The 13,530-nt window shown below is 32.3% G+C and overlaps 1 protein-coding gene across 3 annotated transcripts in view; it reads left to right on the top strand.

The window, feature by feature from the left end:
* Positions 1-13,530, top strand: part of TARBP1 (tRNA guanosine 2 -O-methyltransferase TARBP1) — a 77,016-nt gene that overhangs the window by 28,349 nt on the left and 35,137 nt on the right. For 2 of the 3 annotated variants that reach the window (XM_074262425.1, XM_074262424.1), the window contains exons 11-16: positions 2,691-2,790; positions 4,027-4,199; positions 8,772-8,869; positions 9,221-9,382; positions 12,698-12,885; positions 13,227-13,488. In XM_074262425.1, coding sequence (XP_074118526.1) covers positions 2,691-2,790; positions 4,027-4,199; positions 8,772-8,869; positions 9,221-9,382; positions 12,698-12,885; positions 13,227-13,488 — 983 coding nt within the window. The remainder of the gene's footprint in view (positions 1-2,690; positions 2,791-4,026; positions 4,200-8,771; positions 8,870-9,220; positions 9,383-12,697; positions 12,886-13,226; positions 13,489-13,530) is intronic. The other variant, XM_074262426.1, reaches the window with a different exon arrangement.

Raw genomic sequence — 13,530 nt, 5'->3', positions numbered from 1 at the left:
GTTTAAAAAACTGTTAGCCAAAATATTGATTTTAGACTTGTTTAGTCTCTGAAATAATTGGAACACTCATGTTTTTAAGAGATGGGACTTACAACTGTTCTTCCTCCTTCATGAATTTCCTTTATTCAGACCTAAAGTGGAGAAACAGGATTTAGAACTTTAGGGGAGCTTTGATATGTAGTTTTGACTACTATGTTTTATAGCTGAAGAAACAGATTGGAATATTAAATGCTTACATAAAATTAGAACCTAAATCCAATGAATGATTGAAAAAAATGGAAAATAATTGAGTACTTACAGTGTTCTAAATATTGAAGATACATAAAGAAAAGTGAGAATGACCTTTACCCTTTAGGAGTTTTTCTTGATAGGGAGAGGCACTACATAGAGGAGGATTCATCTGTAGGAAAGAGAGGGAAAAAGGTCCAGTGGTTCTAGCAAGGCAGATGGTAATGCCTTTTATTTAATATTATTTCCATTAATGAAACCATATCTGCTTCTGATATTGAACCATTTGATGTGCTAAAGACCTATACTTTTAATGATATATTTTGTGATTTTAGTGATATATTTTGTACCCCTTTCATCATTTTTATCAGTTCCTCTTGTACCATAATTTATATATATTATTTTCATTTCACATAAATGGATAGTAAAGTAAATCCTGGAGCTAAGACTCATCCATATCTGACTTCCAAATCTAGTATTCTTTTTCCTAAACCGTGCCTCCTCTTTCATGTATTTCTATTCCAGACTACTCCATTATTTGCTGAACATGTTTTATATTTCTTTTCTCCATACCTAAGTCATTTCTTGTTTACCAGGCTTTACTTAAGTCTTACCTATCCATTATCAGCTCAAATGCTACCCTCTCCATGAAAACTTCCCTCATGTCTGCCCTCTCCAGAAGGGATCTGAGAAATGACAATGAAATTGCTGTTAGATTAAATGCTTACTATATGCAATGTAGTGTATTTGGTTATTCACCTACTTTTTACTGTAAGATGGAATGTAAGTGTCTTGAAGTTTAGTATTATGTCTTAATACTCTTTGATTTTGAGTAGCTCAGTATCTTGATAACAGTAGATTCCTAGAAAATATACTGTGTGGAGCAGCCCTTGGGAGTGCTGCAGCAGAGACCCCAGTACTTTTCAAGAAACCACAGGCCACTCATTAGCTTTTGGGGGTGTGGCATAACCTTGGAGAATGGGTGGGAAAGAAAGGGACTTGCCTAATAACTTCATTCTGCTAAACTATCCTTCCAGATGTCTGGAGCTGCTCTCTTGCACCTGGACCCAAACAATGAGTACTCTTTAGTATCAAAAACCCTGTGGTTGAGGGACTTTCCCTCCTCCTGAGCAGGAACCACATAATGCGGATTCGAGTTCACTCTCCCCTATGACCCTCAATAACTTCTTAACTCTCTAAACAGGGTCCTTGCTATCTCACTACCTTCCTGCCTCTGTAGTGTTTCTTCACCCTCAGCCCCTGCTAGACTTTGGTTAGCCTGTGTGCCTTTCACAAAATAAAGTACTTCTTTTCCTTCTGAGAACACCTTTGTGAGTTTTTCACATTCATAACCATTCTCCCAACCTAATGTTTCATCATTACCAGATTTTTAAAATCAATTTTTGTTGATACTTGTTTATACCATCTAGATTTTCCCCTGTGTCTTCTCTCTTATATTCCCAGGGAGCCATTCCTTATAACAAATGATTTTTTTTTTTTTTTAAAGAAAAAAGAGGAAAAGAGAAATAAGAGGGGGAAAAAAATCAATACATCAAAAATAAAATCTGACACTATATTCAATGTTCTATATTTGTAGACCTGTAAAGCTTTACAAAGAGTGAAGGAGGTATCTTTTCATCTCCCTTTTGGGGTCATAATTGTTCTTTATTTTCAAAATATTTTTAGTTGTTTTCTAGTGATTCTTTTCATTTACATTATTGTCATGCATATTATTTTTCTGACTTTGCTTACTTTACTTTATGTTAATTCATGTAATTCTTTCCTTGCTTCCTTTTATTCATTATGCTCATTATTTCTTATAACCAAATAGTATTTATTATGCGTCTGCCATGTGCCAGGCATTGTTTTAAGTTCTGGAAGTACAAAGAAAAGTCTGTCCTTTCTTCCCCTTCCCCCTCGAAGTAACCTCCCCCCCCAAAAAAACAAACAAACAACAACAAAAAAAAAACCTCCAACACAGAAAACCAGTTCCTGGCCTTAAGGAGTTCACAGTCTAATAGAAGAGACTGCATGTAGACAACTACAGTTGATTCCAAATTACTTCCCAGAATTGTTGTGCTAATTATATAATGTTTAATTAACTCTGAGGGCAGGGGCTGTCTTTATTATACTTGGACTAAGTGCGGTGCATAACTGGAGTAAGTGGTATGCAATTTTTATAATTATACGCTGGCCATTTTTAGTATTAAATGTATTTGGTATATTTAGGGAATAATTTATTCAATTTCTTTTAAAAAATGTAGATTCTGCTATGTTTAATTTCAATTACCTTTAATTCTTTTCTAGTTTTACTTTAGTATTATCTAGGACTATGATATTTACTGTTTATGAAAAATAGTCATATTTCATGTCAATAAGTTAGCCAAAGAACTGAATAATAATTAAATGATTCACATATGAACTTGATTCTAAGGTCTTACAAGCTCTAAATATTGTTTAAGCAGGAGGAAATTGCTTTATGCCTGATTGGCATGAAGCTAAACTTGTTGCTGTGATGATCCTGCTTGCTGCAGATGTGGAGGAAATGAAAAATAAATTTAGGTAAGTGTGTTGCTTTAAAAAGAAAGCTAATCAGATCTGTGGTTTCATTCAGATGATTGGATGCAGGGGTTTACTCATTAGGTTTACTGATGGCCTCATGAGTGGGTTGACTAGCATCTTGGTCTGCCTATTAAGAAAATGTTCAAAAGTGATTTTGAAGATTAGCAAATTAGTCAATTTATGGAAGAAGAAAAGCTGGTTACCAAAACAACAGCTTTTGTTTAATAAAGCCTGAAAAACTCATACTTTGTATACCTGCAAATCCCCAAAGTTAACTAATAACACAGCTAAAATTTTCCCCTCCTGAAAATTTTGTACTTTTAAAATTTTTAAATCTTTACACAAATAGAAGGGAATATCTTCTACTTTATATGTATTGTAGAAAATATGAACAGACCAAATTATATTGCTTTGAAATTGCAAAGTATCTTTTTTTATGGTGACTTTATAAATCGGGCACTGGCAAATTGTGGTCTGTGGGCCTTACCAGGCCATGAGTTAAAAAAAAAAAATTTTTACATAAAAAAAAGAAAACATTTAAAAATATAAAATAAGCTTGTATTTTAAAGTGCAAAAATCATTGTTAGCATATAGATTATACAGAAGCAAGGGGAAGATTGAAGTCTGATAGTCTGTGATACACAACTATATTAGCTAAGCTTTTTTTTTTTTTTTTTTTTTGGCTAAAAGAAGTTTGTTTTAAAAAAAATTAATATTTATTATTCCTGATCCCTGGTGTCATTTTGACTAAAGTGTTTTGTAAACTTTGAAATGCAATGTAAATTAAAAATTTTTATGATTATTATATTATTGGCCATAGGTATATTTGAGAAATAAAGAAGTAAATTTTTTGAGCTGCTCTGTTCTCAGATTTTGTTTAACATATCTGATTTATTTTATCAACATTCTAGAACACAAAAGTTTTCTTTATAGGAAAAAAATAACAAATTTGAAATTTTTTTTCAAAGAAAATTAACTTTAGGATTTCTTTTGTATATACTTATTTGGAAAGTGCTTTCCTTCTAAATGGGAGAAAGTATGATTAAAATGGGCAAGTAGAAAGACCAAAGTATGCTAAGGTATGAAGAACACACTCATAAACTAAATTCTGAGGCTAATTTGTAACATAGATTAATATTTAGCAATTTTTGGGAGGTAGTTCCCTAAATTATAGATTGAGTGAAATTTGTCTTAGCTTGAAACATTTGTTTTGTGATTTTTTTAAAAAATGTATAGTGAAAAGAAGAAAACACAGAATGAATTAAAGGCTTTCTTGCATCCTCTTATGGATGTCCTCATGAAGCTTGGCACAAATGCTTACATACCCTTGCTGAAAACTGACAAATGCTTACAGTTGTTACTGAAGTTATTACAGACTTGTTCATTGAAAGGTTCCCTAACAGAAGATGGTAAGTGTTATATTGTTAGTTTTATACTTGGGTTGTTTATCATTTGGATTTAAGGAATAAAAGGAAATTAAAAATGATGTTTTTTAGTATTTGAGTGGGGAAAATATATATCTGTATTACATCATGTATTACAGTGTGGGGAAATACATCTGTAACTAAATAGTTAAGTTCTAAATGCCTAAATGGGGAAAACAGAGAAGCAAACAAAGAAAAGAAGAAGCACTTGTGAAGCATTTGCTGTGTTATGCACCCTGCTAAGTGTGGGTGATTCAGAAACAAATAGAATAGTTCTGCCCTCCTAGAGTTTACATTCTGATGAAAAAGATTCCCATAAAGTAGAGGCAGGGTTGGGAATAGTCAGGAATGGTAGGATGGCTAAGATAAGAGGAGAGTTCCCTTATCGGAGTCCCTGGTCCCATTGATAGAGTTGAGATCAGGTGAAGGGAGCAAGAGGAAGCGCAGAATGTAAATGGCATTTTTGGAAAAAATGAGTTACAAAGTTTTTTCAGGATTACAGTTATTAGATGTCTGAGGTACAATTTGAATCCAGATTTTCTGTCACATTTCATTTTTTAGCTAGTAAAAATACTTTAGAGAACTATAATTTCTTTTCCAAATAATTGAATTATCATTATCATTTACAAAATTGTTAAACAATATCTACTTTTTTTATGAGATGGTGCTAGGTGTAATTCAAAACAAATTATATCCAGGTAAGGTTTTGTAACTGTTGATATAAATTTAAACAGATGTGGTCTGTAGAGGAGGTAGTGACAGTGGTTATAATTCAATTCTCTACCAACTATATAATAGATTATATTGATAAATTACATACAAAGTTTATAGATAAGATTTAAACATTAAATATATGCACTTTTTAAGGTATTTACCTTGTTCATAAACAGTGAAGAAGTTATTTTTTCTTGGAGTAATGAAATGAGATGGTTATGAGACTGACTTTCCCAGCCAGTATTGTGAGTGAGGAAAATAATCATTTAATAACAAAAATAGCTTATTATTATTTTTTTTTTCTTTTTCTTTTTTTCTGAGGCTGGGGTTAAGTAACTTGCCCAGGGTCACACAGCTAGGAAGCGTTAAGTATCTGAGACCAGATTTGAACTGGGGTCCTCTTGAATTTAGGGCTGGTACTCTATCCACTGCGCCACCTAGCTGTCCCCAAAATAGCTTATTATTAAAGAGATACAAAGAAAATATGCAATAGAAACAAGCAAACTATTCTTCAGCATAACTCATCACTGCAATCTCCAGGGTTCAGAGATTATAAGATTCTTCTCTGATCATTGTTTTACTAACTCTCTGGAATCATCCTGCTGATCGTTTTTTACACAACAATAATATTCCATAACATTCATATGCCATTATTTATTCAGCCATTCTCCAATTGATGGGCATCCATCTACTCAGTTTCCAGTTTCTAGACACTGCAAAAAGGGCTGCTACAAACATTTTTACACATGTGGGTCCCTTTCCCTCCATTAAGATCGATGTCTTTGGGATATAATCCCAGTGGAAACATTGCTGGGTCAAAGGGTATGCATAGTTTGATAACTTTTTGAGCATAATTCCAGATTGCTCTCCAGAATGGTTGGATTCTTTCACAACTCCACCAACAGTGTATCAGTGTCCCAGTTTTCCCATATCCCCTCCAACATTTGTCATTATCTTTTCCTGTCATTTTAGACAATCTGAGAAATGTGTAATGGTACCTCAGAGTTGTCTTAATTTGCATTTCTCTGATCAATAATGATTTAGAGCATCTTTTCATATGACTAGAAATAATTTTAATTTCTTTATCTGAAAATTTTACTTTTCCAAAATAATTATTTTATTGTTGCTCTTTATTTATTCTTTGCTTATGTCAAGCCTGTATCTGAATGTTTTTGGCAGCAAATATCCAGATAATTGAAGTTCTTCCATTCCTTTTAGTTACTGAATTCCAACATTTCCTTTTTGTCCTGATTTACTGTAGTATAATCTTATGGCAGTGTAATATGTTTTGGTTTTCATTAATATAATTTTGTGAAACTTCTGTTTTGGTATTTGTTGACAGTTAACCCAAATTCTTTTCATCATTTTCCCCCTCCTCTTTTCTGTATCTATATCTTTCTTAATATGCCATGCTGGGCACTTTCTACCTCTGCCACTTTTACCTGTCTCATTCCTTTTGAAAGGTTTATACTTATTAGAGCCATATTTCTTTCACCAAGTCATAATAATTACCAAGGTAAAATCTGTTTCCTTGTATTAGAATCTCTGTTTTACTTACTGCCTATCTATGCGTATTTGTATATAGCTACTTGAGGTCAGTTATTGTCTCTTGGATTTGGGACAGGTACAATATACCTCTTTATAATGCTAGTACTTTTGAGAAAAACACTTATATCCATGCTAAATGAAGCTTATTTTTGCTATATACAATATATTTTAGGACCTGACTAGACCTGATTTGTATATCCAATAATAAGAAATGTAATAAAAAACCTTGTTAAATATTTATAGCACTACTTGTGGAAGTAAAGAGCTAAGGAAAATGGGTACTCATTGATTGGGGAATGGCTGAACAAATGATATATGAGTATAACGGAATGTTATTGTTCCATAAGAAATGATGAATGTGAATAATTCAGAGAAATTTGGGAAGCATAGTGAAGTAAATAGAACAAGATAGCAGTTTGCACACAGTAATGTGAAGAAAAATGACACTAGAAAGGTTCAGAATTCTGATCAGTGCAGTGACTAGGGCCTTTAGCATATTGAAGCAACCCCCTCTGCCTCATCAGACAAGTTGTGGAGTAGAGCTATAGAATGGGTCATATGCTGTTACACATGGCCAATGGGTTGATTGATTTTGCTTCATTAAACTTCATTAAAAGGCATATGTTCTTGTTGTAAGGAAGGCATCATTGAGAAGTCTAGTTATGTAAGAAGAGAGCATCAGTGAGGCAAATTCAACAAAAACACTTTGTCAGAGTTTTTTCTATTAGAAAATACCCCATTTTTTAGACAACGTTTACCGTTTTGAGAGAGAGCATTACAACTCCTCTAATTTTCTCAATGTTAAACATAAAAGTAATATGACATATTCTAGTTGAAGTAATGGTTTAACTACTTGTAACCACTGTACCTCACTGATCTCCTCAATCTGTTGTTGAATATGGAAGAATGAATGTTTTATGCATCTTGTTTATGAATGTTTTATGTGAGAATTTGTTTTATGTATCTCTTTGCTTTCTTGGATTATTCTTACTTGTGTTCTCAGTTTCAATATTTACCTCTTTTGGTCATCTGACTTTGGAACCTGACCCAAACAAGTATCTTGCATTTAAATTTAAGAAGGGAATTACACACTTTTTTTGTATTCACTAATAGTATAAAAATTTGACTGCTGCTATTACAGAACAGTTTTTTAGGTATATAACATGACTATTAAAGACTGAGATTGAGTTCATAATCCTACCACAAAATTCACACTCTGCTTTATACTCAGTCTCTGTATACTTTATTTAAATGGTTTCTTTTTTCTTGTTATTCTCTTGCACACTGTGGGGAATATGACAGTCCTTGTCCCTAACTTTTTTGTTAAAGAAATCTAAGTAGTTGTATTTATAAATGAAGAAAAATTATGTTACTCAGCTCTTCTAAAGGTATTAAGAAGGTTATGTCAAATTTGTGTTTGTGTTCCAAATCTTTCAATTTTTCTAACTGTAAAGCAATTACTTGCTAAATAGTTAAACCATTTTTATTAAATTCTTACTATAGGAAAGTTAACACATCAAAGGTTACATAGTATAGGTAACATGCCCATAAGTAACTTTCTGTTGCAGTGTTACTGTAAAAGAGAGCTTGTGTAAGGAAAATGGTGCTAATGGTGGAAAGAAAGAGAGCTACAACTATATTCTCTCTTTCTTGCATCTCATAATAAATTAGACCAATCCTGTGTGATTAGAAATGCCTAAGTAACTGAGAGTATTTATACATATGACAATTAACATGCATAGAAGATTTAAAAATTGAATGTCATCTCTAGACAAGAAAATGAAGAAGAAATTAATGTCATATTTTCTTTCCTGTCATGATTTGAGTGATGAGTAGGGATACTAAATTAATATTCTTTTATTAAAGAAATTGTTTTCCTCAATCTATTAGCTTGTGACTTCTTCACACTGAAGGTTCATTGTGAACTGTTATTTTTTTTATACAAAATGATGTGCCCAGCATTAATTTTTGTAAATTTTGAGATCACATCTAAAGTCCTGCCTTCTGCAGGAGGTCTTTCTTACTCCTCCTATTACTTAGTGCTCTCTAATGTTTTTTCTAATTCATCCTGTATATATCTTGTTTGTATATAGGATTTTGTGTATTATCTTTCCACTATTAGACTGTGAACACCCCAAGAACTTGACTTTTTTTTTTTTTTTTTAATCCCTAGTACGTTAGTACAGTACTTTGTCCATGGTAGATGCTTGATAAATGCTTTTTTGTCTTGCCTGTAATATTTTTGAGTTTCATTTCTGACATTTCTGAAAAATTGTACTTTTTCTTTTGTTACAGATGGTGTACTAATTCTTCTTCAGAATTCTGTCGTATCTGCTACAGAAAGTATTTTTGAGTTTATTGTTAGAAGGTTAACTTCCAGTGAATTGAGTACTGTAAGTATTTAATGGGATAGCTTGACAGTTGAGTTGTTAAATTCAAATAATATGTAACATTTTTTCTCTTGAATAAATCTGCTAAAAAGAAGTGTTTTTACACATAAGAACTTGTGTGATGCTGGCTATCCAACTCTTGCTAGATGATTGTGGCTCTTTCATGCTTCCCCAATTATCCATTTGTGTTTGTGAGTATATTTGTGTATGCTTATAAAAATGAGAAATTTCATCTTTGGTTATGATTCCTAGTTTTTGATATGTAATGAAGGATCATTGAATCTTGATTTTTAATTGTAATTTTCTCATAGAAATATTTTAATAACAATTATACATATCTTTTATTTGTCTTAGGTTTCAGATCTAGAACGTTGTCACTTATACTTAACAACATTATCTGCACTTGTGAATTTACATGGGAAAATTGGTTTTAAAAACAATAACTCCATTTGGAGATTCATTTCTGTTTTAAAAAACGCATCCATTCTGCACCTGCAAGACATGAGTAGTGAAAAGGTAATTTTTCTAACAGTGCAATTTTTTTGGTGAATCTATTGTAGCTAACAAAGAATATTATTTGATCAAACTTCAGTAATCAATCAATTCATCAGTAAGCATTTATTAATCAATACCTATGTTTGAGGCAATATGCTACTACTAAACATATAAAAATAAAAATGAAAGTCTCTGATCTCAAGAAGCTTTCATTTATTTGAAGGATACATGTATATAAATAAGCAAAAAAAGAAAAATATTAAATACAACATAAATTTTCTGTTGTGAAAAAGGGCACTAGTAATTGGGAGAATCAGAAAAGGCTTCATGTAAGAAAGTGGTATGTCAGCTGAAGTTTTAAAGAAACAAAGAATTATAGTGATAGTCCATTCCAGGTATGGAGGACAGCTTAATTAAAAGACACCAAAATGTAAGATATAGTGTCGTGTGATAAGAACAACCAAAAAAATCCATTTGGATGAAGTATAAATAAAGTATGGTAGCCTTGGAAAGGGGGATTGGAGCTACCTTTGTGAAAGACTCTTTAAGAGCTAAATGGAAGAGTTTGCTTTTGATCTTAGAAGAAATAGGTTAAATAGAGTAGTGATGTGATCTGACATGCTTTAGGAAAATCATTTTACGAACTGAGATGTGATTGCAAAATGGTAAGATTGAAATTACAAATCACTCATAACTGACTGATTCCATTTTGGTAGGCATCAGTTTCTCCAACTGTATAAAAGGAAGATTGGACTATATGACTTTGAAAGTCTCTTCTATCTCTAAATCTGTAATCCTGTGACCTTATCTTATAATAACACAAGAATGTAGTCTTATGAAAATGAGCATGACTGAGTTAAAAGGAGAATGAAGATATGTAGTAATTCCTAGGTTCAGATCTAGGTAGAATGAGCTAATAAGTATCATAAGAAATAGAACCCAAAACTTGGAGTCAGGAAGTCTGGAATTCAAAGCTTGCCTATGACTAGCTATGTGACCTGGGCAAGTCACTTAATCTTTATATGCCTCAGTTTCCTCATCTGTAAAATGGGAAATATAACACTTTTTTTCCAGAGTTGTTGTGATGATCAACTAATAAAATTATTGTAAAGTGCTTTACAAACCTTAAATTGATATGTAAATGCTACTTGCTGCTATTATCATTAGTAGGAACAAAACTTCATTGTACTTATTTTTTACATGTCAAATGAGGACAATGCTTTTAGCCTGACTTCCAGGGCTGTAGTAATGATGAAATGACAGCAGATGGGAAAGTCCTGTGAACAACTCCAAGACTGTAATGAAGACATTGTTCTAATTTATCCAGAATTTTCACTCAGGAACAGTGGCACCAAGACCTTGTGTATGTTTTGCTTCAAGCATCATCTTTGAATCCTCAGTTACTTGTTTGGATCCATTCATCCTTGGACTTCTATAGACCAGTAAGATCAAAGAATCATAGGAAGAAATTGAGAAAGGATCTTGAATGTCATCTTGTCTAAATACTCATTTTATAGATGATAAAACTGAGATTCAGAGAAATCCTTAAGTGACTTAAGATTACATAGGTACTAAGTGGCACAACCTGGGAATTGAACTTGAGTTTTGTGTCTTAAATGTGACATTCTTTCCAATGTTTCATATATTTTGATGATATGGAAAAAATGTTAATTTAAAAAATTATATTGTTTCAAAAAAATTATTTTGTTTATATCTAATGGGTGTAAATATAAAGCAAAGTTCCGATAGTTATATAATAAAATAACTACTCCATGAAAATTGTTGTAATTTTATAAGTGTATACATGCAGAATTAAATGGTGCAATTTCTTGTAGTGTGTGTGTGCGTGCATGTATGCATGTATCAGTTAAATTTTTGTTCTTACTGGACAAGATGGCTAGCAGAAATAAAGCTTCCATTTACAGTGATGAAAGACTTTTGTGTAACTTTGATAAATAATTTTTAATCTATTACTAAGAATATGAATTAATCTAACCTATTTTTCATTTTAGGGCCTAGAGGAGTAGCCCAGGAATATCACATGTAGTATGCATCAAAACTGGGATTTGAACCTAGCTCCTTCTAGTAGACCACAGGCATCATTGAAATACTTAACTTTTAAGGGTCTTTTTTATTTGACTTTTTGAAATGCTTTGAACTTTAAGATTATGAAAAGTCATGGTACAAATAAAGGAATTAAATTCCTCATTGCAAAAGTGTTGTAATATTAAAATAGACTGTATGGATGTCAGTTATTTTGTGTTCTCCCTTTGGGGTAGAGGAAATTTTAAAAACATTTCCTTCAGGTGGTATCGTAGACATGACCAATTGGCAACTTATGAGACACCTGAGTCTTCCTAGTAATAGTTCCTTCTGCCTCTCTTTTCAGGGCTGTCACATACTTCTATGACCAATGCTTCCTTAAATGAATGTGTGATTGCCCAAACTTCTAGATTACAGATTATAATTCATAATGATATATACAAGTCAGTCAGCAAGCATTTATTAAATGCTTACTTAAGTAACTGCCTACTAAACACCAGGTATTATGTGATGCACTGAGAGTAACAAGAAAAAAACATTGTCCCTACCCTTAAGGAGCTTACTTTACAATGTAGGAGAAAACATTTAAGTCACTGTACAAACAAAAAAGATAACTAGGAACATAGAATATATATATATATATATATGGCACACAATATGCAGTTAGCTAGAAAATAATTTTAGAGGGAAAGTACAAGAATCACAATTGACAGAGAATATGAATAAGGCAGAAGTAAAAGAGTTTCTTGTAAACATATTGGAAGTTTAAGAGTGTTAGACAGCAGGTACATACACTTGGATGTAGTGTAGAGATGTGAAATGGGCAGCATAAGAGGCAGAGTACCAGATCTTAATTCAGATCCTTAATAGCTGTGTAATCTTGAGCAAGTCACTTAACTTGAAGATAATAGCGTGTGAGAATCTTGATATGTGGATTAAATAAGACAATATTTTAAGTGTTTTGCAAACCTTTAGATACTATATATATGCTAGCTAATACTATTAAATAATATTGACCTAGATTACTCATGGCAGAGAATAAGATTTTATTCCTAATTGTAATACTTGTTAAATGATTTGAGGCTATGTGGGTAAGGAACTATGCATTATTTTATACAATACAAGACACATTTATCAGAGTTGTTCTCTGTAGTCAAGAAAAGTGACATGTATCTTTTGCTTTTCTCCAGAGAATAGAAGTAGAAGTGGATAAAAATTAAAGAGAAATTGATTAATTATTGACTTAAAGATAAAAATGGAATGTGTTAAAATATATGTATTTTTCTTTGTCAGGAACCAAAACTTAATGAACAGATTCAGAAAGTGGTTAGTATGGAGTGTTTGGCAGTGGTCTGTGGGATGCTTGCCCAAAAGTCAGATCTGCATCTTGATTCCTTAGATGTTGGAAGTTTGGAAAAATTTATTTCATCTTTTCACCTCAACCAAATAGTAAGAAAGCCACTTACTGAAGAACAACACAGGTTTGTACATCCTTTCTATCTTAAGATCTTATCCTGTGTTTCAGTAACTGAATTAGAGAATTATTTTACCCAGTCCTGCTTATGTCATTTTGTTTTGACTATGTGTAGTTGTATTTGTTTCAGACTGCAATGGTATTAGCAGATTTTCTTCCTGTTAATTGATGATAAATGAATTTTTTCAATTTCGATAATTCTCTTTATAGCGAGGGGAAATTGATGGTAATGATGCTTAAATTTGTCTCTATAAGACATTGTACTGTGTATGCAAAGAAAAAAAATTTTGTCATAAAAAGTAGCTAATAATGTTTTTTTTGTTTGTTTGTTTGTTTTTTTGGTTAAAGTTTATTTGAAGAATCATCCTCTTCCCAGGGATGGGGGAGAGTAGTTGCCCAGTATATTCATGATCAGTGGCTCTGCCTCTCTTTCCTATTAAATAAATATTATATCCTTATGCCAACCACAAAGGATGAGATGCTGGAACCCTTTCTGCAAGTTGTTCCAAAGCCAGTAGTCATTTTGCAATCTGCATTGGAAGCTCTCAGTATTCTTCCTTCAGATCAGGTTTTACCCGTATTTCATTGTATGAAAATACTGGTTCCTAAGGTAAGTGATAAGATATGTGAATTTAAGACTAGCCATACGAAT

This window comes from Sminthopsis crassicaudata, chromosome 4, assembly GCF_048593235.1.
Source record: "Sminthopsis crassicaudata isolate SCR6 chromosome 4, ASM4859323v1, whole genome shotgun sequence".
Classification (NCBI taxonomy): Eukaryota; Metazoa; Chordata; class Mammalia; order Dasyuromorphia; family Dasyuridae; genus Sminthopsis; species Sminthopsis crassicaudata.
The sequence above is the reverse complement of the archived record's forward strand: the minus strand, read 5'-3'. Positions and strand labels throughout refer to the sequence as shown.